Source organism: Tricharina praecox (genome assembly GCF_024521635.1).
Source record: "Tricharina praecox strain CBS 144465 chromosome Unknown BZA05scaffold_17, whole genome shotgun sequence".
Classification (NCBI taxonomy): Eukaryota; Fungi; Ascomycota; class Pezizomycetes; order Pezizales; family Pyronemataceae; genus Tricharina; species Tricharina praecox.
The window spans coordinates 462,357-485,505 of NW_026250419.1; the positions used below are offsets into that span (position 1 = coordinate 462,357).

Consider the following 23,149-nt stretch of genomic DNA (forward strand, 5'->3'; position numbering starts at 1 on the left):
AATTCAACCTCATTGTCGCCTCGAAAGAAAAGGGTCGGTTACCTTCGATACCTTCAACCCCGCCCGACGGCAACTATTCCGGCCTCCTGACCATCGCGTGCCATGACTTGAGCCCAGTTCCTCCTCAACATGCGAATCTTCCCTCTCTAAGCAACAGAAAGCCATCCTTTTCGTCTCTCAACAGACCCACGTCGCACGTCGCACGCACGCCGCACTACAATGTCTCGCCCCTCAACTACTAACCTCTACCCACCTTCAACAGCTCATACAGCCCACGCTGCAAGCAGTGTTTCAAACGGCGGCAGCTCTAGGACTTTGACCTTATGGATTCATGATCCCGATGCCACATCTACGCTATCCCGTCATGACGCCGTGCTTAATTACGACCTGTTCGGACCCGGCGTGGCGAAGCCTGGAGATGTCGCCGAGGTCCGTCTGATTCCGCAAGTGGCATCTTCATCGTCCGGCGGGAACATGTCATCGGAGGGCTACTCATCTGGAGGGAATGGGCACATATCTGACAACGGAACTGGCATTGCCGCGTCCGAGCGACGAGCGACGACAGGGCGGAAAGGAAGCTACTCGGGATCGGTGGCTGGGGAGGATGACAGGTCAAGGTCCGAGTCGCAACCGAAGGAGGAAGAGGGGAACTTTTTATTTGTCATTAGAGAACTGGAAGAATCACAGCGCAAGCTTAATGTACAGGTACAGAGCTTCCTGCCACTGATTACGGTATTCGGGAGAGCTCATGTCAATGTACCTAGATATCGCTCGCCAGTCATGTTGCCGCTTTGTTCGGCTTTCCGTCTAGAGCTACGGTTCGAGTTACAATCGTATGGCCCCTTGCTAGCTCGTAGGCTGTGATGTGATTGCTCACAAGTGATTGACAAGGTCGATAAACCCCTTCATGAAGCTTCCCATGTCGAAATCTTCTTTCGCGATCAATATATCACTCGCAACGACATTTGGCGATTGACCACCGGTCTCCTCTCCAACACCTGCCCTTACAAGTCGCAAAAGCTTCTCTTCATCAACTCGATCCGAGCCACGGTGGGTAATGTTTGGGTCCGCGGAGAAAAGGTCAGATCCGCATACTTCTCACCTCGGACGGTTCCCATTTTTCGGTCTGAATCTGCCAGATATGTGATATTCATCCAAATGAGCCGGGAAATGTGGCACTTTGATACGTATGATGGGTGCGATGGAGACGAGCCTAATGACGATCCAATGGCTGGAGGTACTGGTGGTGTTGGGGGTGAAATAATGTTCAACAAATTAATCAACGGGTTCTTGCCGGAGCTCTTCAAGAGGTGGCGCCGGATCGATGCCCATCACCTTGTGTCGATTGTGTTGTTCACTCGGATCGTGTACGAACACGGTGAGCCGGTTGGGATTGTGTGCCAGGACGAGAAGTCTGACGATGAGTTCCTCGGAACACCCGGCGGGATCGAGATCGGCGAAGGGCGGCGATATCGCGACTTCTTCCGCGTCGTGATATCCAATATGGGAAGCGCTGACTGGACGGTAATCCTCCACCGACTCAAGCGCGAGTTTGCGACATTCCTGAGAGATGTGCTGGTACAACCTGTTCCCGAAGAGGAAAGTGCGGAGTACAACATGATGGATCTCACGCCTCCTGTGTCGTCAGCTGCCAGTATGGTTTCGAGGCCCGGCACTCCCGCGATGTTACCAGTAGACAAGCTCCGCCCATCTTCGACCCCGAGCCAGTCTCCAAGGTTACCGGCGACCGGGAAATCTTCGCGCCCGCCAAAAACGATCATCACTGGCCGGCCCTCTGCCGCTATTCACGGGAATATCTTGGAAGCAATCAACCTTGCTACCATCCAATTCTCACGGACGTACATTGATGTGGATCTCGTGCGAACGGGAGTCTCTATCGTCCTTGTTACGCCTGGCACCGGTCTTTTCGAGGTGGATTATGAGATGTTGAAGGCTACAACAGAGGGATTGGTCTCGAACGGGATGGGCATTGATCTTGTCTGCCTTAGCAAGGCTCCATTGCATATGGTTCCACTTTTCCGTTACCGTAATCCTGCCAGTAGCAGGGACGAGGAAACACAACTTCGCCCAGGGATTTCTCCGCCAAAACACTATCCTAACCATCAACCACCACTACAACCGGGTGATTGGGTTTACTCAATGCCTCATTGGATCGATATCTCCTTCTGGTCATCGGCTTCCGAAAAGAAGACACGGCGTAACCGTGGTCCGGTGAGCGGAAAGGTTGAGAAACAGAAGGATTCCAAAATCCAAAAGAAGAAGGCTACTCAAGTATTTAGAGCCAGATGCAAAATCTATGAGCTCCAGATGATGGGAATAGTCGAGAACGCAACATCCTGCATAACCGTCCCTTTTCTCCACGAGAATCCTCTGTGGAAGTCATTGCCAGACTCTGGACCTCCGAGAGAAGTCGGCGGTAAGGACGCCGAAAAGAAGAGGAGAGACCAGTGGAAGGAGGACAACTTCGGGTGGATGGACCAGTACGACGACCTATCATTCCGCCCATTGTACGTGTTCCAAGAAGCCATTCGGCGAGCCGAGGAGCGGAAGGTTAGTATCGACGAAGAAGACAAGAAAATCCTGCAGACACTGGATGAGGAGGATGAATTTGTGCTCGGAACGAGCTTCCGCGGTGATTTAACCAGGCAAATGTCCGTCCGTTCTGGTGGATTCTTTGACCGCAAGATGAAAGAACGGCGCCCCGAGTTGGAAACTCCTATGGAATCGAAGGCTTCAACGCCTGTTCCAACACCAGCTGAGTCAAGCACGGGCGGTGGCGGTGGTGGTGGGTTATTAGGAAGACCTGCGGCACGGCTAAGGCAAATCAGTTTTGGATTCAAAGCTTGGGGCGGTGCGACCAAGTCTGCAGCCAAAGTGACGACTACCGACGTTACTGGTCTTGGGACAATGGTGACGAGGGGATTCGATACCAGTGAGCATAGCCTTGCGTCTCCCAAGAGTGGGCCCTTATCTCCTAAGAGCACAGTTCGAGAATTTAAGTTCGAAGAGAGTCCGGAGAAGCCGATACGGGGCACTCGTCCAATATCCATCACCGGATCGAACGTCTCAACATCGTCACTGGAAGTTGTAGCAAGAGATAGGGAGCGGAGAAGAAGCATTGTGGGATCCCCATTAGAGCACCGCGCCCTGGGCGGCATACGGGATATTGAGATGATGAAAGGGTCATCGGCATTGATTCGGCCGCCAGGTTCCAGAAACGATCATGCCCCCAATGTGGAGAAGGGATTGAGCCATATGTCAACAGTATCACCAACTACTGCCATTGCACCTTGGGTACAGATTTTGAACCCGAGTAATCCTAAGAAGAATACGCACACGTCCGTGAGTCAGTACCGACGTTGGCACCATGTGTTTCCGAAACCTATCAAGATCTCCTCAGTCAAATGGAAGAGTCTGTGTACTCCCGCGCTACTACCCCTAACCACTGAGCACTTTCCCACTGCGGAACAACTAGCGACCGAGTATCACGAAAGTCCTTATGTTATCTCACAGAACTCCGACTACGAACTTAGCGAGACATCGGGGAACCGGGAGGCTCTGGTCAGGGCGATGATCGCGCTTCGTCTCACGCAAGGCTTCCAGATTGTTGTGGGTAATAAAGTCACTGATGCAACACAGGGGAGAGGGGGTCAGAACGGCATATACGATAAGACCTATATGTCCACACCGGGATCATCGTGCTTCATGAGCCGTGGGGCACATATACACCAGCTGATCTGCGACGAGGAGTACAACGTTGAAGTCAAGCGGTATATCCGTAAGCCGGCAACCGCAATTACATCATCCAAGAAAACCGCCGACGACGACTACACCAGCTACATCAAAACGCTTCTCAAGCCCACGTACAAACCCGTCAGGGTCAGCTTGTATCAACCGGTCAGCGACTACAACTGGAACTACGCGGATCAGTTTATCGGAGGATATGAAGACGCCATGACGGACCAGTTGAGGTATTGGCGAGCTCGATTCGTCCTCATTCCGTGCGATCCACCCGATTTTGCACGTCGCGGGCAAGGCCCAGGCTCCGAGCTAAACGACGAGGAGATCCACCTTGAAGGTATCCGACGTTTGACGATGATATTCCAACGCAACCGGTGGGTTCCTCCCGAAGAGCGACACTATGAGCGTTACGGTGGTTCCCGGCAGAAAGCCAAAGAAAAGAACCCTTTGCAAATACTCTATCAGACTGTGGATCCTTCGGTGGCAGTCGCCCAGGAGCTCGAGAGTTTGTTTCAATCGGATATTGACGGCCACATGCGACGCAGCCAGCTCTTGACAACCGAGATGTTTGAGTCTAAGAATCTCGACATCAAGGCAATTGCGCAAGAGCTCCAGGGGCCCCGTGGCGTACGATTGCAGGATCGACGCTGGCACCTCAGGCTACATAGCAATAGCTTCATAGGAGAAGAGATGGTCACTTGGATCGTGGAGAATTTTAAGGATGTCAACACGAGACAGGAAGCCGAGGCGGTCGGCAACAAACTCATCAAGTTGGGACTATTCCAACATGTGAATCAACGCCATGATTTCCGCGACGGTAACTTCTTCTATCGCATAGCAGAAGCTTGGGCAAATCCGGCACGGCCTTCAAGCAAGGGAAGATGGCTGCCCTCTCTGAGGAGTAGTGATAAGTCCGTCCCTCAGACACCGCTTTCCGACACGGCTTCATCTCCGCTCCGCCGCACGCGCTCGCGCTCCAGCACGATACTCACCGAAGATTCAACCGGCAGTGAGAGCGGTGGGGGCAAAACGCCGACTGCGTCTTGCCACCCGCAGAAGAAGAAAGCCGAAGTCGACCTCTCGAAATCCATGAAGTACGATGTCGATCCCTCACGCAAGAGTTATCGTCCCGAAATCATCACCCTCCACTACGACCGGCTTCACAACCCCGACAACTGCTATCACATCCGCATCGACTGGATAAATACGACATCAAAGCTGATCGAGGACTGTCTCACTTCCTGGGCTCGCACTATCGACCGATATGGCCTTAAGCTCGTAGAAGCGCCCATCGACGAGGTCTCACGCATCTCCAAATCCAACCTCTTTCGAGCGCCCATCGTCGTCAAACTTGCGCTCGCACCACCGCCGCCTCCTTCGCCATCCACTTCAACATGTCTGACGGAAAACATGGAGCTCTCAACAATCCTGACACCTATATCCTTTACGCCACAGCCGCCTCCAGACCCGTGGGTGCACCACAAGCTGATCCTCAAAAAGTTCAACTTCGTCCTGGACACCGAAGCCGCCGGCAACTTCCCGCAGGACGTGCAAGTGCGCTACTCCTGGGGGTCGCTCGACTACCAATGGTCGCAGTACATCCACCGCTCCGGCGTAATCTTTGCGCAGATCTCAGACACGGGTGACTTCTATCTCATGGCAAACCGCGCATACACTCTACGCGTCAACTCGCCGCCGCAAGCGCGTGTTGGCGGGGTGGTATCGCGGTCGGAGATAATAGGCGGTTCCTCCGTTGCTAATATCATCGAAAGCAGAAGGGAGCCGGATGTGGGTAGCCCTATTTCGCCCAGCATTCCCCTCCCTACGCCGGAGGGGATCAAGGCGGAGATTCAGGCGTTCCTGAGTGATCCCGAGGCGCTTAGGAGGTTCTACGAAGAGGTGCTCAGGGGCAAGGGGGGGCCGCGACAGGCGGGCGGGTTGGTCGGTGGCAGGTGGGATAGCCCTATCATTGCGCCGGTGGGAGTGGTTAGGATGGGGAGTCCGACGGTTGGGGCGAGTGAGGTGCACGCGTTTGGGGGTCCTGGTGGGCTGGGTGGGGGTGGAGGTGGGGGTGGGAGGGGTGAGGGGAGGGCATTGAGTCTGGGCAGTGGGGGGACGGGCAGTGGGGAAGATGAGGGTGGGTCTTTTATGCTTGCGAGGTAGGTATGAGTACTTAGTTGTTACCGTTTGAAATGTGGATTGCGTGGGTGTTGGGAGTTTCATTTTGTACGAATAATGGGGTGATCCGTTGAACGCAACGGAATGAGTGCATCTTTTGAGATCCAACACACGGCAACCGAAGTCTTATGGCACCGATCCCGTGCACGAAGTTCAAACTGTTTGTAGTTAAGAACCGTGAGGCTTTCCCTATCATATGCACGCATTCACTATTCCACTATGTATCTACCGCCCAAAACCCTCCGCTGTGTCCAGCACAGGATACCTTCGGGTGTTTGCGCTGGTAGACGGCGGTGCACCGGAAAGCCTCAGACCGGACATCGTGTTGAAATTGAAAGAAGAACTTGACTCGATTGATGCCGATGATACGAGAAAGACGAGAAAGAAGACTGCTTATGACGGAAAACGATCTTATATACTAGACAGAGGGATGAAGCCTTAGACAGAGAATGCGAATAGACAATGCCGGACTGGGCTGGGGGCTTGAAGATGCTTATTCTGGTGAGAAGCCAGGGACAATGCTGCGAAGCCACCAAGGCTGCTTACTTATGTGACGATGCAAAAGGACACAAATCCGGAAAGGAGTCAGTAACACCGACGGAATAGGTAGGCAAGAAGACATAATAGGTATCAACATTTCGCAGGGTTTATACACGGGTGATATCAGGTGAAGCGCGGTATAGTTACAGCATCACGTGGGTGGGGGAGACCGAGCCTCACCGCCCAAGCCATCGAACTCCAACGAGGACGGCCTGGTGCTCAGTACGTGCGGTGTTTCCAGCCGACGAGCCCACAGCGTTAGCAACTCTGTTATGCACACTACTTCCGTCAAAAGATGGCAGGGAAGGGGGTTGATGTTTTGGGTTCCGAGGAAGAGTGCTAGTGGATATGATTCATTCGATTATATCGTGTATCTGTGCAACATGGCGGTCTACATAGAGTAGGTATATAGCCTGAGTCCTGAGTCCTGATGCATGGAGCCGAGCACGCTGATGCTCAAGAGCAATTGATCCCGAGACTCTGGAGTCTGGACTACAGCAGCACGGTAGTTACAGGGTTCACTAGTATAGTGATATCGTATGAAGAACGCGCAACATCACGTGAAAAAAAAGAGTCCAAAACACTTCCTCCTACGGAACCCCAAGAGAACATGAACGCAGGGTATATTAGTTATGCGTGTTTCCACCACGCCGGACCGGCCAAACCAAAATATGTACCTGTCTCCAAGGCAGTCCCAATGCCTAATGCCCAATGCCCAATGCCCAATGCCCAATGCCCATCCCATCGCATAATCTACTATCGTCACTACCGATACCGGTATTTCCCCCCCCCCTCCCCACCAAACTCCGGTGCACTGGCACCGGATGTATATACATAGTAAACCACGTTAACCTTCTCCAGCCCCGAATATCCCCCATCCGCCGGCGCATATCGTATCGTATCATATCACATATCCCCCGCCGAATTCCCCCACAAATGCCCACCCTCCCCCCCCGTTTCATGACATAAACTCCGGTCCGGATCCCATTCCAACTCCACGAAAACAAGTGTGGTTGAGCAAAAGAAAAATAAATATAAAGAGTAATAAAATGCCGTAGGTGCAGATGGTGAAAGAAGAAAAGAAAAAGATAAAAAAAGGAGAAGAGATGGAAGGAAGGAAGGAGAGGAGATATCTATCAATATCTAACAGTCGTATCGTATCGTAGCTCGTTCGTTGCAACACATTACCATTACCTCGAGTCCTCGACCCAACTCACATGCACGCCCGATCAATCACGCCGAACAGCACTGTGGTGTCGACCACACACCCTTCCGTCGATCCTTGCGGACACAGCTCCCGCGTCAACCCTTCCATTGGCGTCTGCGGCTGCAGCTCCGAGATCATTGTCCGCGCAGCATCGCACTGCATGGCGCTGTGGCAATGCCCGTCCAGAGAGGGGATGCGATGCACGTGCATTTGTTTATCAGCGTCTCGATGATGCGTCATGAAATTGTCGGAGAGCCCTTGCAGTGCCGATTGCTGCTGATGCTGCTGCTGATGCTGCTGATGCTGCTGCTGCTGATGCTGCTGCTGATGCTGCTGCTGATGTTGCTGCTGCTGGAACGAATGGAACAGGTACAGATCGCCCTGCGGCTGCTGCGCGCGCTGCTGCTGTACGGGCGAGCTGTATCCCGGCGTATGCAGATACATCGGGCTCGACAACTGCGGGGCGGAAGCGGGATTGTCCGGCGTCAATCCCATGGCCAACGCCGACGGATCCTGAGTGGTCGGCGAGAACGCCGAGACCGAGGAGCACGGCGACGTTGCTGTTGCCGAGTGCAGCGGCGGCGGCGTGTGCTTCTCGACCTTGATCTTCCTGGTCTGGACATTGAGCTCGTGTTTCCCACGCCGCGTGCGTTCCACCACCATGCCCGTGCTCTTCCTGCGTCCCACAACAACCGCGTCGTCGGCATCACACGGCCTTCTGACCACCAGCGCCTTCTGGACCTTATCAATCGACGTCTGCGCACCCGTGCCCGCACCCGCACCCACACCCGCCGGCGCCGCAGCGGCACCATCCTTAAGCCAGCCATCCACCTCGGCATCCAGCACGCCCTTCCTCCTCAGCAGCTCGCGCAGCAGCCTGTTCTCGCGGACGACGTGTTTCGCGGCGGCCTGGACTTCACGCGACGCCTCGGCGCCCGTGCGCTGGAACTCGCGCAGTTGCCCCTCGATCGACGCTACGTACTCCTTCCGGCGGAGCCGCGACCGTCGCTGGTTCTCGCGGAGGCGCTGCGCATTCGTGTCTTCCGGCGGCGAGTGCGTTGAGTGCGAGTCCGCGGCGCCAGATGACGGGCAGGATGCCGTCATTGATGGACGGGCGGGGAGAGCGCGGGGCGGTGGTGGGGTGTACTGGGTTGGGGGTTTTGTTTTTTTGCTTTTTGTTTTTTGTTTTTGTTTTTTTGGAGGGGTGTGTGGGGCCGAGGGGTGAGGCTCAAGTTCAAGTGGCTCAACTCAATTGCCCGCGGAAGGGAGGAAGGTTTTTGAAACAACGGTACGGAAGTACGGAAGGTTGGCTGCGGAATAAATAGGCGCCAGATGGGGCTATACTGCACGATGAAGGCGGGTGATGACAGCGCGCCAGAGTAACGAGTTCCAGCCTTGAAAGAACGGGGCGGGGCATTTATATGAACCCAGCTATTCGTCTGGCGTGGCGGGGGATGGGGTGGGTTAGGTGGGTTAGGTGGGTGGGGGAAGGGTGTTGGGTTTGGGTTGTTGTTGGGGATGGGGATGGGGGGACAGACCAGAGACCACGCTACTTACTTTACTACCTTTGCTTGACTTTCCTTAGCTAACTACACTCCGCCGGCATCCCCGAACCCACCACCACCGCACCCACGCATCCGGGAAGGCTGAGATAGACGTGGCTCCCGAAGGTGAATCACGAACGGAGAATCGGCCCATGGAGCATTATCGACCTGAGACAGCAGCAGCATTGGACAGCAAACAGGCAGCACAGTGCAGTGGCGACCGGCGACCTGGGCGCATTGCAAGCTGCTGCTGCTGGTGCTGCACTCGGAACCAATGTGACTCTGGCGTTTGTAGGTGTCAAGAGGCAGGTTGGCTGCAGGCGGACGACACCTACATACACATGTACATACCGACACATGTAGATACATAATACACACATGTTCGAGCAAGTGCATTACCCACCTACATCATACATGATACTTCTTCACACATACATACTTTGACATACCGTACATGCGGTACTGCGCTCTCCTCTGGTGCAGCGAGCAAGCAGGCAAGCACACACGGTGGATCTGCTCTAGATCCCCTCCAACTGCCATGCACGGCTCTTTCGAGCGATCTCGGATTTCGCTGCGGCTGTTGCCCACGGCCACTGACAAAGCGAAGGGGGATCTTGCCCAAAGGAGATACAACTGCAGTGCATTCCGAGCTAGGTGGTTGGAGGCCCAAACGAGTGGTCGGTACATTCGTTGTCATCGTCGAGGAAGAAGGGCCAGCTCCAAGCTGCATCGCGATGCATACCAAGCACTTACCTACTCTACTCCATCTCGACCAAACGTGGTGGACGGTGAAAGAGGGCGAAGATCAAATAGAACACCATCGACCCTACGAACGGACTAATGGCGCATTCAACAAGCATCGATCTCCCCGAACGAACTAATCGGGCCTTCAACCGGCACAGTCCGGCACAGTCCAGACCAGTTGGCCTCAGTGGGATCGGTGCCGCCGCTGGCGGGGGGACTCGGACGGAAGGTTGGCTGGCAGGCTGGCTGGCGGTGCATCGAGACACAGCAAGACGGGAAGACACAAAGACATGAAGACACGAACACAGAAAGACAGACAGACAGGAGATCACCGACGATCGTTCTACACTAAGCTCGCCCGCCCGCCCCCGCCGATATCCAGGAATTCGGCAAGCCAGCAGCAGCAGCAGCAGCAGCAGCAGCAGCAGCAACGGCGGCGGCGGACACTACGTGCAAAGGATGAGAGTCCAGGGTCCCTACAATCATACCATCACCATCACCAACCGTTTCCCTGTCACCCACGAGAAGAGAAAGAGAAAAAAAAAACGATGTCCGCCGCACCCATGTCCCAACATCGCTAAATGGCTAAGCATTATACCGAATCCCACCGTCGTGAATACGCAGCGTCAGCATCGACAGCCTACCGCTGGCTGGCTTGCTCGCTCGCTCATCGGCTGGCTAGCTCATCGGCTGGCTAGCTCGCTGGCTGGCTGGTTGTTAAAGCAATAACACGGCCCACATATACCAACCAAGCAAACGTCACACTTCACGGTTCCAGGTCTGACGAAGATTTCCCTCCCCTCCCTTCCCCCCTCCCCCTCCCCCCGACGACCTGATGAGAAACTGTTGAGGATCTCCCTCCTTATTTCCCTCTTTCATTCCCTCCCTCCCTCCCTCTTTCCCTCCCTCTGTCCTTCTTTCCCTCACCCATCGCTGCCGTCCTGGTCCAAGCATGAACTTACCAAAAGTAACCTCCCGCTGCTGGTGCTGGCACAAAGATATCACACCGTCCAAGACCTACATACACTCGTACATACGTCGTACATACAGAACCAACTCGCCGGCGGCCGCTCAGCTTTGGGGGCGTAGCCGGGGCCGTGGCCGTGGCCGGTATGCCGGTAGCGCCCGGTTGGTACCGAGAGGCCCAGGGAGGGAGCCTTTTTTGACGCATGCAAGTAGAGTCCTGTACAGCGGGAGCGGGTGTCAAGGAGTGGTGGTCTATGCTAGGTAACTATTGTTTCTCGGCTACTACTGTAGTTAGAGTACTCTACCTATATGTATGAGGAAAGGGGAGGTCAATGGCCACTGCACCTGGCACCATGTGGCCCGCTAGTTAGCCAGAGTGGCTGCAGTCTGGGAGGGGGAAATGGTGCACTGCAGCGCACTGCAGCGCATGCCTTGCCAGCCACCCACTCGGCCGGGCTGCTGCAGCCTGCAGGGCGCGTAGAGTAAAGCAGAAGAGCAAGGCCAGCTCCAGCCCCGGCGCCAGCCCAGTCAGCCCATTTGCCAAGCCCAGGCCAGACATGATCCATATGGCACCGTCTATCGGGCGAAGAGATGCCCAGTGCCGTGTCTGTATCATATCAGCCCTGTATGTAACACTAACCCAACCACGGCTGTGGCTGAGACCGAGATTTGCGACGAACCTCTTCGATCGAGGAGGGGCAGAGGTGAAACACTCCGGCGAACGACGACTTCCCAAACGGAACGACGGGCCAGGACAGGCGGAATTCTCTTCCGGCCAGACGCGGAATTTCAGCGGCTGGAAGGCTGGGGATGGGAGTGGAGGGAGGCCGGGCTGTTGCGCTTCGTTCTGATAGGTAGGCTGTTCGTTCAAATGGATGGATGGATTGGATGGATCACTGCAACTTAACTCCGTTTTGACCCTTTTTCTTAAGTATGGTACCCCCCAATCTGACACTGGACACTGGACGGATGGCTGTTACGATAACCCAATAATTACGTGTGTAGCCTCCGCTGTTATGAGAGGAGAAATCTCATATGCAAGCAGTGTTAACATACTCTACATATCATGCAATGCTAACTAACATGCGATGCCAACTACATGTCTATGGCGCTGCTGATATCAGGTCATGGTTACTTTGCCTCTACATACTCTACATATCCCACTCTAGAGTCTACTCTAGTCTACAGCTGAAGTGAGAACTTGGCGTCTGTTTGTCTCAGACTCTCACTGTATCAAACGGGGCGGCCGATAAGCTGCGTGATGGCTACTAGTAGCTACAGTTATAGCCGCGAACCTGTTTCAGAAAAGCATGCGGCGTGATTACTCTAGTGAGTGATGTATAGGACCACGCGCGAGAGAAAAAAACCCCGGTGGTGGTGACTGGTGTTGGTGGTGGTGACTGGTGTTGGTGGTGGTGACTGCTGACTGCTGACTCCCTTTATTTATTTATTTCAATATCGAATCGAATCGGAACGAATGAAATCGAATTAAATCGGATGGAGGCAACAAACACTGTGAGTACTGAGCCGGACTTACTTCGAGGTACATACATAACGAAGGATTGAGAATTCGACGTAACTATGGTGTAACTAGGACTATGTATAACTGCATACTTAAATATGTAACTGCATACCTACCGTGCTCATCCGCCGTGGGCCACCGGAATTCGGCCTCAGGTCATCCTCATCATCACCATGCCGACTCCAGAGTCCGGGATACGGTATGAATATTCATTCAGGCATTTGGGCAGTGTTCGACATAGTCCGGTCCGGACTACAGTCCATGGATTTCGTGGACTAGGTGCGGACTGCAGTCGACTACAGTCCGATTTGCACTCGGTTCCACTTATGACTGGAGAAAAAAAAACACCTCTGAGTGCTGACCTATCACGTGACATTCCAGCACGCTCTTTTCTTCGACCGTGCGTTACTTTGGCGCGATTTTGCCAGTGCTAGAAGAAAAAACTTTCTTCATCTCTCGGTATTCGACTGCAGTCGACTGTAGTCCGTCCTGCCGTCAATTTTTTTGGACTACCTAGTCCGTCCAAAAACCGCACCCGGACAGACTGCCGAGATACTATAAAGTCCAGTCCGAGGCTCAGGACGAACGGACGGACTGGAATAGGCGCCTAGATATGTCGAACACTGAGCAGTTGTGTTGGTTCGATACCCGGCGGCGGCATATGTCCGGGTGAGTAGTCCTGGAATATAGATATGAAACATTCATCCAGGGCATTTGGAATATGGAAACAAAATTAAAAATTGTTTGTTGCATGGATGATGAGCTCAGATTTGCTACCGTATTTTTAAGATAATGGTAGTGATATGGTATAAGTACAGTCAAAATACGTGTTTTTTATGCCCTGATACGATATCAATATGCGTCCAGCGAGAAACAACGTTTTTATTACCCGCCCTTAAACTATGCAGTATCTACAGGTCAAGTCCTTTTCTTTTTCCTATTCCTCCCTTTCTCCTTAAACTCAACCCGAGCCTGGTTTCCGCATTGCTGGCCCGGGGGTAGATAGGCGTCAAGATATTTGATTTCAGTGCCGTGTTACATAGGTAGTCTACAAAATTTCCGCTACGCCCCCTCCTCCTATCATAGTCCTAAACGTTATTGAAGGGGGAGCTTTGACCTCTTCTCACTGACCGTCAAATCTGAGAGAGAGACTCGGGAGTCGGGACCCAATCCTCTTTATCGAAATCGCTAACTAGTACGTGCATTACCTACTAGGTATTAGCGTTCTCTCTCTTTCTCCCCACTCCCCACTCCCCACTCCCCACTCCAACCTCTCCACTCTAACGTCTCTACTCTAACCGAGAAACCGAAATCTGATATTTGACGTGATGTTGAAGGTTCGACCCCACTTCGGGACTTTCGGCGGCGGTTCACGGTTCACGGCCTGCAGCCTACGGATCAATGGCATAGGTAGCAGTGGAGTTCCAACCGTCCGTCCCTCGAGACCGAACCTTCCAGCAGTAGTCAAGTATCTACAAACCTACTTACCTACCTATCTACTGCTATGAAGCGAAAGAGAGGCTGGGCAGTGGGCTGGGCTGGGCCTCAGGCAGTCTTCCGTCCTGCCTGGGCGAACATATGCTGGTCCCGCTGCCGGTAGAGCACCTACTATAGAGTGATCAGCTGCACATAACTTACATGTGACTATGTGACTATGTGGTGCGGTGCAGTGCGGTGGCCTGCCAATCAATACGGTAGATCGCCCATTCATCCATCAAGCGGGCTGCGGGCGTTGAATGGATTGGGGTGAATGGAAGTGGGTGTCGTCAATGCTCACTAAATTACTCACTGTTCAGACGACAGCACTGAGGGAGGATACAACTGGTGCGGGTGTGCCGGCGTTCCGCACACCCTTGAGCGGAGCGGATGGCGTTGCGTTGCAAGACCATTCTGTGACAACGGGCTTTCCTGCCTCCCGCTCTCTCGTCCGTTTGATACACCTAGGTAGGTAGACTACGGTACTGTGTAGGTCGTCGTCCTCGATGGGAAGGAAGAAAGGAAGGAAAAAGCCCCGAAGGCTCCGAAAGGGTTGCTTTGCTCTGCGCTGGTCAAAATCTCGGTCATACCATTTTATTTGACATCAGGCCCAGACCTCCGAACCATATTTGGCACACCCACTTCAGTTCCCAAGTATAGGTAGGTATCCAGAACCTGCTCGATCTATTCCTCCCAACACCATCCCGTCTCCTTATGTGCTCGCCGACAGGCTCATCGCTCACAGTACTGCCGTCACAACTCACGTCACCCCTAGGGGATCGAAAAGTCAATTCTTGGACTTCTCCATCCAGATAGACACTGCCACGATGGACCGGAGGGCCCGGAGGCACAATCAACCTAAACCAACCCCCTACCTACTATTCTACCTGCTAAATTGCGAACAGATAGACAGATGACTTCTTTTCCCTGATAGGATAGACTGGGAGTGCGAACATGGCATGTACCTGCCTCTTGCTTCGTTCTACTCTTTCCTCATGGTACAGTCAACCTTCGATCTTCGCACGATGAAATAGCTGTGCATAACCATGTTGGACAGTGGCTGGCAGTCGTTTGGGATGGTTGGGTTCTGCCAGGACCAGGACCGCAGGACAAATCAGATCTTGCTTCGCGATGAGCTGAGGACAGATTCCGCTCCGGCCTTCTCCTCAGCAGCCCTGTTCACTGGGTGGCGACGGAGTACCCAGAAGTAGATATATGTGATGTCGATTCAACGGGGAGTGTACGGTAGATATTGCTCCGGGGGTAGGTAATCCACTTGGATGCGCCCCCCTCCCCCATCTGTGCGATTCTAAAATGATTAGCCGAACTATACGGAGCCTTAGACTGCGGCCTGCGGAACTACATACCGATAAGTCCCCGATTCGGATCGGTGGTGGGACAGTCAGTCTCTGCTCGATACCGTACCGTATGCACATATGTACTCGAAATACATATGCCACCACCACCATACATACGGCCGTCCGTATGTGTAGAGCCTTCCTGCAAGTACAGCAAGGTCGCCTCCTCAAACGCCGCATCATACTCATGGGCGAAAAAATAATAATCAAGCGTCGTCCCACCACATCCACATCCACATCCATTTTCCGTCGTGCGTATGTATGTATGTATGTGGGTATGTATGTATGCGTCTCGCCTGCATAAAGATGAGCACGACTGACTCCCAAGTGCGTGGAGCCGAAAATCTCGTTTCTTTATCGTTATCCCTCCGCCGCCGCCGAAGTTAGCCTGGATCACGGCATCATGCACGCCGCCGCCTCCCGCTTTATTTACGCGCTGTTACCGACGACGACAGAAAGGTAGGTACTTGGGTAGGTACTTAGGTAGGTAGATATGTAGGGTGTGCTGTTGCACCGCTTCAGATTCACCCGAAGGTTGCCGCTCGAATCTCGATTGCCAGCAAATCCATCCATCCATTCCATTCCGGACGGCGGGGCGGGGGTATTCCCCGGCTTTCCCCTCTTCTACCAGAGGAGGAGGAATAAGAGCAGTAAATCCTTTCCTTCCTTCCTTTCAGTCAGTGCCTACACCTACTTACCTGCCCCCGAAACCTGTTCCCACCATCTATCCATCCACTGCATGACATGTGACAGCCATGGCCGGCCGGCCGGTTGGCGTTTCTGACGTTTCTGACGTTTCTACCTGTAGCCGAAACACTTTCCTATGTCTGTACCTACCCAATGGAACGATTCAGAGCTAACCTGTCCCCCCCCCCCCCCCCTCCCGCCCCCCGCCCGCCAACGAAGGCGGAAAACGAAAAACCTCCTGTCCGGTGCTGACATTCCCTACAAGCACATATCATCTAGGCGTATCAACCCCATAACTATCTATGACACCAGCCAGTACCGTAGCCAGCTCCAGCTCCTCAATCTGCTACCTTTACCTTCACCCTCCCCTACCTACCCTACCTCTCACCTCTCACCACCCACCACCCACCATTCTCGGAGTTCGGAGTTCGGAGTTTCCTACTGGCCAGGATTCTGACTTCGAAGAGCCAACCCGTGAGCGAGCGGAATTCGAGATGCCGCTATAGTAGTTACTACGGGTGGCTGGCTGGGAGCTGTGGGCAAATCGATCTGCGGCGGGACTCGTACCCATAGGTTGGATTTGGTTGACTTTCTGGAGGGATCCTCAGCAGAGAATGGCAAGGCCAGGTCAGGGGTGGTCTAAGTGCATGCAAGTTTTTTTCTTAATGATTGGAGGTCGGGGCCGGCCGAGTGATACCTTGTGTGGAAGACCGTCTCGGAAACTGGAGTTCATACTTGCAAGTTATATCACCCGTTGCTTTTCGTTGAGTGGGTTTGGCGATTCCAGTAACTAGAGTTTGCGTCTACGGTAACCACGGTCCATCTAGCATAATATACCCGCAGCCCGCTATGTCACGCTCATTTTTCCGTAGTTTCCCGACGGAAAATAGACAATGTGGTTCCAAAATTCATCACCCGGCCCCAAGTCTCAGGTTCCCGTCGGATGTCGTCACTAGCCAAATCCGTGTGGTTAGGGACCTGAGGTTGAGTATATATAGTTACTGATCCGAATCTACTTAATGCCATCCGAATCCACTTCGCCAGCCGCAGCTGCCGTGGCTACCGCGGCCCTGGGGCGTATCCTTCCGACCCGTGCCACTGCCGAGCGCATCCCGGCCGCACCGAGGGGGAAAATACATCTCCGCGCAGCTAGTGCGGTGCCGCCCAGCCCCGAGCCACAAGGGATCCTCCGATCACTCGATGCTCCGGCCAACTCGCCCCTCCCCCTAGGGTCCAGGTAATGGGACAAGTCGGATTCAATTGAATTCGAGTCTGCATGTAAACTGGCTATTAGCAAAAAGTGCGGCTCATTTTCACTGGAAATTCAGGCTTCTGCCAGGGAATGATTGGCCTTTTTTCCTCATAGCGTACAAGTTGCAATGTTTATTTGGGCGGAGCCAAGTCAATGGGCGGTTGGTAGTAATTGCGGCCAGTTTAAAATGGTCAAATTGGGCTATTCTACATAATTTCGCTGTAAATACTCACGGTGATGATCATTGATCCCCACCGACCATTCGCCATCGAGTATGTAGCTCCACGGTAAATTCCTAAGCCGAGGAGGTGGTCCTACGTGTTAATGCCATGCTTAGGAAGCACCGATTAGTATCCGAACCAGGGGGAAAGAAAAAAAATCCTCAAAAATGAAAAAAAGCCTTGATTATCTTGAGTCCGGGCCGATCACCGCATAACCATCTGGGGGGAGAGGGGACTATTCGTAACCACCGCCTATTTCTTCCTACCCTCGTCCTTCCTGCCCTCGTCTTTCTCGACCTCGTCCAGCCAGCGGGGGGGAAGGTACCTGACGACCTCCTTGGCATCGAACCTCTCACTCGGCAGCAGCCTAAAGATGCCGATCATGACGTGTCTGAACCACTCGAACTCCTCACCGCCCATGCCGTGTACACCCTCTCTATGCATCCTCGCATAGCAAATCCTCGAGATGAGATCGCTGCCCTTGGGGACAGCACCGCCGTCAGCAGCCATGTGATGCATCAGGTGTCCGTACTCGTTGAAATACCGCGCGCGATCGCTCCACCGGCTCCACCATGGCTCAGGCAGCTTCGCGAAACACAATGTCAGGTCGATCAGCGTGTCCTGGTAGCACCCCGTCAGCGGCACCCACATGTAGTTGTTGCTGAATATGTGATGCAGAACGCAACCTAAAGACCAGATGTCGCACGCGGGAGTGAGCACGTCGTGACATTGAATCTCCGGCGACGCGAACGATGGCTGCGTCAGGATCGTCTTATGGACCTCGTCGCCTTCGATATAGTAGAAGGCGGTATTGAAGGTGCTGCGAGGGGGGTGGGTTAGTGAGGGGAGAAGAGAGGTGGGCGAGAGGCGTACGTTATCTTGATGCCCGGAGACTCGAGGCAGAGCGAGGTTAGCTGGATCAGCGGCGGGCTCTCGACGAGGTACTCTGGGCGCTGCGGACTCGGCCGCGGCTCGTACCGGCGGCCGCCGAAGCGGTGGCGGTTGCACAGGTCCTGCATTATTAACTTGCTGGGCTCTCCGAAGTACTTACGCAGCTCCTCGGGGGTCCACGAGTCGACGCCGGGGATGGTCAGGGAGAACTTCCTAGGATTGAGACCTAGTGGGGAAATCGTGAGCAGCAGACATCATCACACGGTCGAACAGCGGCCGGGGGACAGGAAGTATGTGTATAGGTAACCTACTACCATGGACTACCTGGCGGGAATGTAGTTCGGCCACCGCATGGACCATCTTGACCCCGATCTTGCGCGCCGCGTTCATAGGAAACTCAAACTCCTGTACGGGATCCTCCATGAGATCACCGATGCTGTTACCTAGCACCTCGCTGACAATACAGCGGTGATCGCCATTAGGTCCAGAAATGGTGAAGTGATCCAGAAGCGCGGGGAAGAACGAGGCTTGAGGCTTGGGCTGGTCCTGCACCCACAGACCACCCAGCCGCTGCCATACCGAACGAGGCGGCGCTGGCTCTGGTCGCAGGTGGAACAAAACTTCGGCTTCAGTATAACCTTCTTCCGAGACGGCGGCAATAAAGATCCGGATCGAGACAAGCCGGTTCTTTTTGAGGTCGCGAGCTACCCAAGTCGTGGACCGGCTGTCGTGGCGCAGCTTGTGCTCAATCACATAGCGCTCGTAGATGCGGTCTCGAAGATGCACCGGGTGGTAGCCTCCTCGGCGATAGAGAAGTATGCTTTCGGTGCTAAATGGGGCCATGCGTGCGGTGTTGTATAGATAAATTGTTTGGTGCTGTACAGTGTGAGGATTGAAGTGCTCGGCGGCTTCTTCAACTCGAGAGTCTACCGAACTAGTGAGTTTTAAATATCGTCTTATCTTATCTTATATCGCATCACCCTGCTTCGATTGTACTGGTTTTTGGTTGCGGCTCCCTTAAATATTCCAAGCTCGTTCGTCTACCTATCGTATTCTCACTCACCAATTATCACTGCACGCACCGCACCGCACCGCTTCGCGTTCGGATGTGGCATGGGGAGGATTCGAACAGGTGACTCTTCACCACTTACTTCGCACCAGAATTGGCGACAGTTCAACTCTGCTGGCAGCAACCCAACGAGCCTTAACTTAAACATACATATGCACCACAGGTCCAGAGGTCCACAGAAAGTTATGCAACACCAGGGTAGTTGGCCGGCTGGTGTTACTGATTCCCACGGCTATATTGCAAGCCTAGCTACTCTATATGTGCACCTGGGGAAGCGTTGTACTAAGGTAAGCAGAGTAATATACTAACTGGCTACCTACCTAGCTTTGGTTGCTATGTATGTGGTTACCGGGGGCGCGCAGAAGTAAAGTGGCAAGCACACTCCCCACTACCTGCGGTACCTACTTGAGCCGACTGATACCATTGGGAAAGCTGCACGATGTCAGGAGATACCGTATGTAGTTGTCGGCAACTGCTAGCGCTGCGGGGCTTCCGAACTGGCCTATGTAAGTATGTAATCGGTCTACTCCGAGCCAATCCAACTTTCCCTCCACGAGCAGTCGAACATCACGGCCGAATGGTTAGTTAGCAGCTGGATAGTTGCATCTTCTCTTTGTATGTACCGTACCACACCACACCATGCCATACCAGACCCACCTACCTACATAAACGCACGCGAGCCCGTACCCCGCGTGGGGGCCAAAGAAAGAACAGGCAAGGTCCCCCCAGCCCCATTGTACTCACACGCCATTAGTTAATCGCCGTAACACGCGAGACGCAGCTCAGTTATCGATAACACACAACCACAATATTGCGGATGATCATCTGCACGGTTGCTGCGTGCTGGTTCTGCTCACTCACATAGCCTCGGCCGTGTTGGGTATATAGAGCTCCCCGCAAGCTCCATTCACTGCCTGGAAACAACAACGAAAATCAAAATTGGTTGAACATTACGGCCCGGCTGTGGAGGGAGTGTGTTGGTTGGGGAAGTGACCGGCGGCTGTTATCTTGGTGGTTGTGGGGGTACATTGTACCTAGGCGGATGAGACAAGACAGCTGGTTACTACCGTACCAGGTGCTGCGAGCGAACTTTGGACCGGGGAAGGGACGGTTCGTATATGACTTTCATACACACATACATACGACGGCGCCTTGTCCGCACGGTGCACGGTGCTGCAACCATGATGGTGCCGTAGGTACATACGCATATATATCACTTGGACCACCTGCAAAGCTCGTCACAACGCCACTTCGGCCTATAGTTACCGGTATTCCGAACCTCGCTCGTGGTGGACGGTCACGCACTCATCGTTGGATTGGGCTCACTCTATATAGTAGTACGAGCATGCCTTCAGAGTGCACATATCTGAGGCCCTCCAGGTAGCTTTTCTGGTGCTCAAACAGCCCTTTAGAGGCAATCGAAATATCCCTCAATGGGCGTTTCAAATACCTTATGGACCGCATCATGTCTGTCTGTTGGCTCACCCGTCGCCGTCTCCAACGTCGCTGGCAATAGTTTACCTATGTGGGTATCCGCTCGCTCGCTGTGCGATGTCTACATACATATGAGACATAATGTAACATAACCACAACGCCACATCTTTTATCACCGGCGTTAACTACCTAGGTACCTATCTGCAGTGCGTCTGGCGCCGACTCACTACCTATAACTAAGTACTCAGCTAACTACTTACCGCCGAAAAGAGATATTGGCTACATAGAGTTCCCAAAGCATGTTGGTCGTGCTCCTGTTCTGTTCCTTCCTTCATCTACATACAGACAACGGCAAGGGGCCTCCGGTACCGAATTGCCGTGAATGGAAGACGACAGCACGTTTGAAAATGTCTCGGAAGGGACGGGAAGTTTTTTTGCTGGTTGAAATTATAGTAAAGAGTCAAGACAGCGTGCGGAGCGGGCGAGACACTGCATACGAGCCACCTTCGCCTATATAGGTATAATTCTCAGTACGGCCACGATACCGTATGCCGCATGCGGCAGAATATTCAATACCACCCAACGGCAAGTATTTGGGGGATTTAGTGCCCGTCGGGATATCGACGGGATCTCCGTCTTCTCTGTGTCTCGAACCTCCTCATAGGTATCTATTCGATCGAAGCCGAAACATAGTAGCCGGCAATATGTAAATCACAGCGTCGCAACTCGTGCTACTACCACCAACGCCTTAGGCCATGGTCATGACTACATACCTAGCTATCGTCAGTTACAGTCGTGTGTACCTACATATGCCTGGGGCGGCGCGGCCGGAGAAGTGCCGACGAAATACATGCGTGGAGTACGGTATATATAGGCAAGGCCTGCATGCGGGCCGGCAATCCTCATTTCTCGGGAGTAGAGTACGGTAGAGTATAGTAGGTGATACGTGACGTCGAAAGCACCTTGACAGCTACAGCACAACATCCCGCTCGTCTTGATCGAACTTACCGAAACGTACGTACGTCCAGTGGTAGAAATGCCGGACCGGAATGGTTCACCTCGTAACCTGGAGGCTGGGATATGATGACTACGTACGTACCATACCATCGGATCGTTATGACTGACCTGAGCTGCCAATGGCCATTACGGGGCACTGATACTTTTGTTTCGGGGGGCTGTATTGTTTTTTTACCATGTAGTTAGAGGGTTGCTCGATGCGATTGCCGAATATAGTATGTAGAGTACCTGTTAGCGCTATTATACCAGGTAGACGGCGTCTGTCCCGTATATACTCATATATCTCCTTCGTATGCGAAATAATCAAGTGTCGCAAATCACCCTGGAGTAGAGTAATCAACCGCTGTTCCATGATTAGTGAGTGCCATGGAGGGATTGGAGAACCCAACTACTATATGTATGCTAAATACATACAAATACCGGTAGATAGCTACGCTGAAGAATAACCCTGCAGAGGATCACAATTTTCCGTGGCTATATGTATATGTAGTACGTACGTACATTCCTACCTACATAGAACCGTCCAAGCCGAGGAGAAGGAGGAGGAAGAGGAGGAGGATCATTCCAATTTACCGGTACTGTACACTGCTGACAAGCCTGCATGTGACCGTAAGTAATGCAGCATTACAGCAGGATAGGGGCAAATGGCACAGTGGGACCTTCATATGGATATTTATCAGATAATACCCAAGTAGGTAGTAGAAACGGTACTTACTCCACTTATATATGTATATAGAGGATGAAGCTCGTAACGAGCCGTCATTTACCACGTTCGGCAGCTCCGACGTTGTGTAGTGCTATGTGGTGCTGTGTTGTGTTCAGCCGTCGCGGCCGGTTTATCCGCAAGTTCAAGCCACACCCCTTATACCGGTACCGTGGGTACATATCGTCGGTATTGTGGGTAATCCACCCCGCCACTTCGGTGGTTCCGTCTCTTCCTCCTGAGCAGTTCGGCATCGCCGGTGCACTACGGCTGCCTCCCGAGTCTTGACTCGAGCCTTTCCCGCCGATACATGCTCACGAGTCACGCCTGCAGGCAGCGGGAGATTCCGTCCTGAGTCCGGTATGGTATCGTGGCCTTGCTCGGATCGGAATGGGGTTCGAAGGAATGGAGAGGATCAAGTGACATTGAGAGCACCAGCCGGGTTTATACTCGGGTGCGAAGTGGATACCGGATTGTGCGGGTGATCCTTAGTTGTACACTACATACATGGCGCTGGGTATGTCTCGGGCACTTTCGAATCTGCTATACATATGGGGCTGGTGGTTGATTATGATGGG

At 53.3% G+C, this 23,149-nt stretch overlaps 3 protein-coding genes across 3 annotated transcripts; 1 reads left to right on the top strand and 2 right to left on the bottom strand.

Annotated features, from left to right (window-relative positions):
• Positions 1–6: 6 nt before the first annotated feature.
• On the top strand, positions 7–6,257 carry BZA05DRAFT_455021 (uncharacterized protein). Its single transcript, XM_051487533.1, has 3 exons — positions 7–705; positions 765–833; positions 892–6,257. The coding sequence occupies exons 1-3, from the start codon at positions 220–222 to the stop codon at positions 5,923–5,925; spliced, it is 5,589 nt and encodes a 1,862-aa protein (XP_051338225.1). The 5' UTR covers positions 7–219; the 3' UTR covers positions 5,926–6,257.
• Positions 6,258–7,431: 1,174 nt separating this feature from the next.
• BZA05DRAFT_402371 (uncharacterized protein) lies at positions 7,432–9,169 on the bottom strand. Its single transcript, XM_051484102.1, has one exon. It carries the CDS (start codon positions 8,789–8,791, stop codon positions 7,694–7,696), a length of 1,098 nt encoding a protein of 365 aa, XP_051338226.1. The 5' UTR covers positions 8,792–9,169; the 3' UTR covers positions 7,432–7,693.
• An 8,536-nt stretch (positions 9,170–17,705) lies between these two features.
• BZA05DRAFT_455025 (kinase-like domain-containing protein) lies at positions 17,706–19,191 on the bottom strand (the record flags this gene model as incomplete). Its single annotated transcript, XM_051487534.1, has 3 exons — positions 17,706–18,277; positions 18,331–18,574; positions 18,660–19,191. The coding sequence occupies 3 exons, from the start codon at positions 19,189–19,191 to the stop codon at positions 17,710–17,712; spliced, it is 1,344 nt and encodes a 447-aa protein (XP_051338227.1). The 3' UTR covers positions 17,706–17,709.
• Between the last annotated feature and the right edge of the window lie 3,958 nt (positions 19,192–23,149).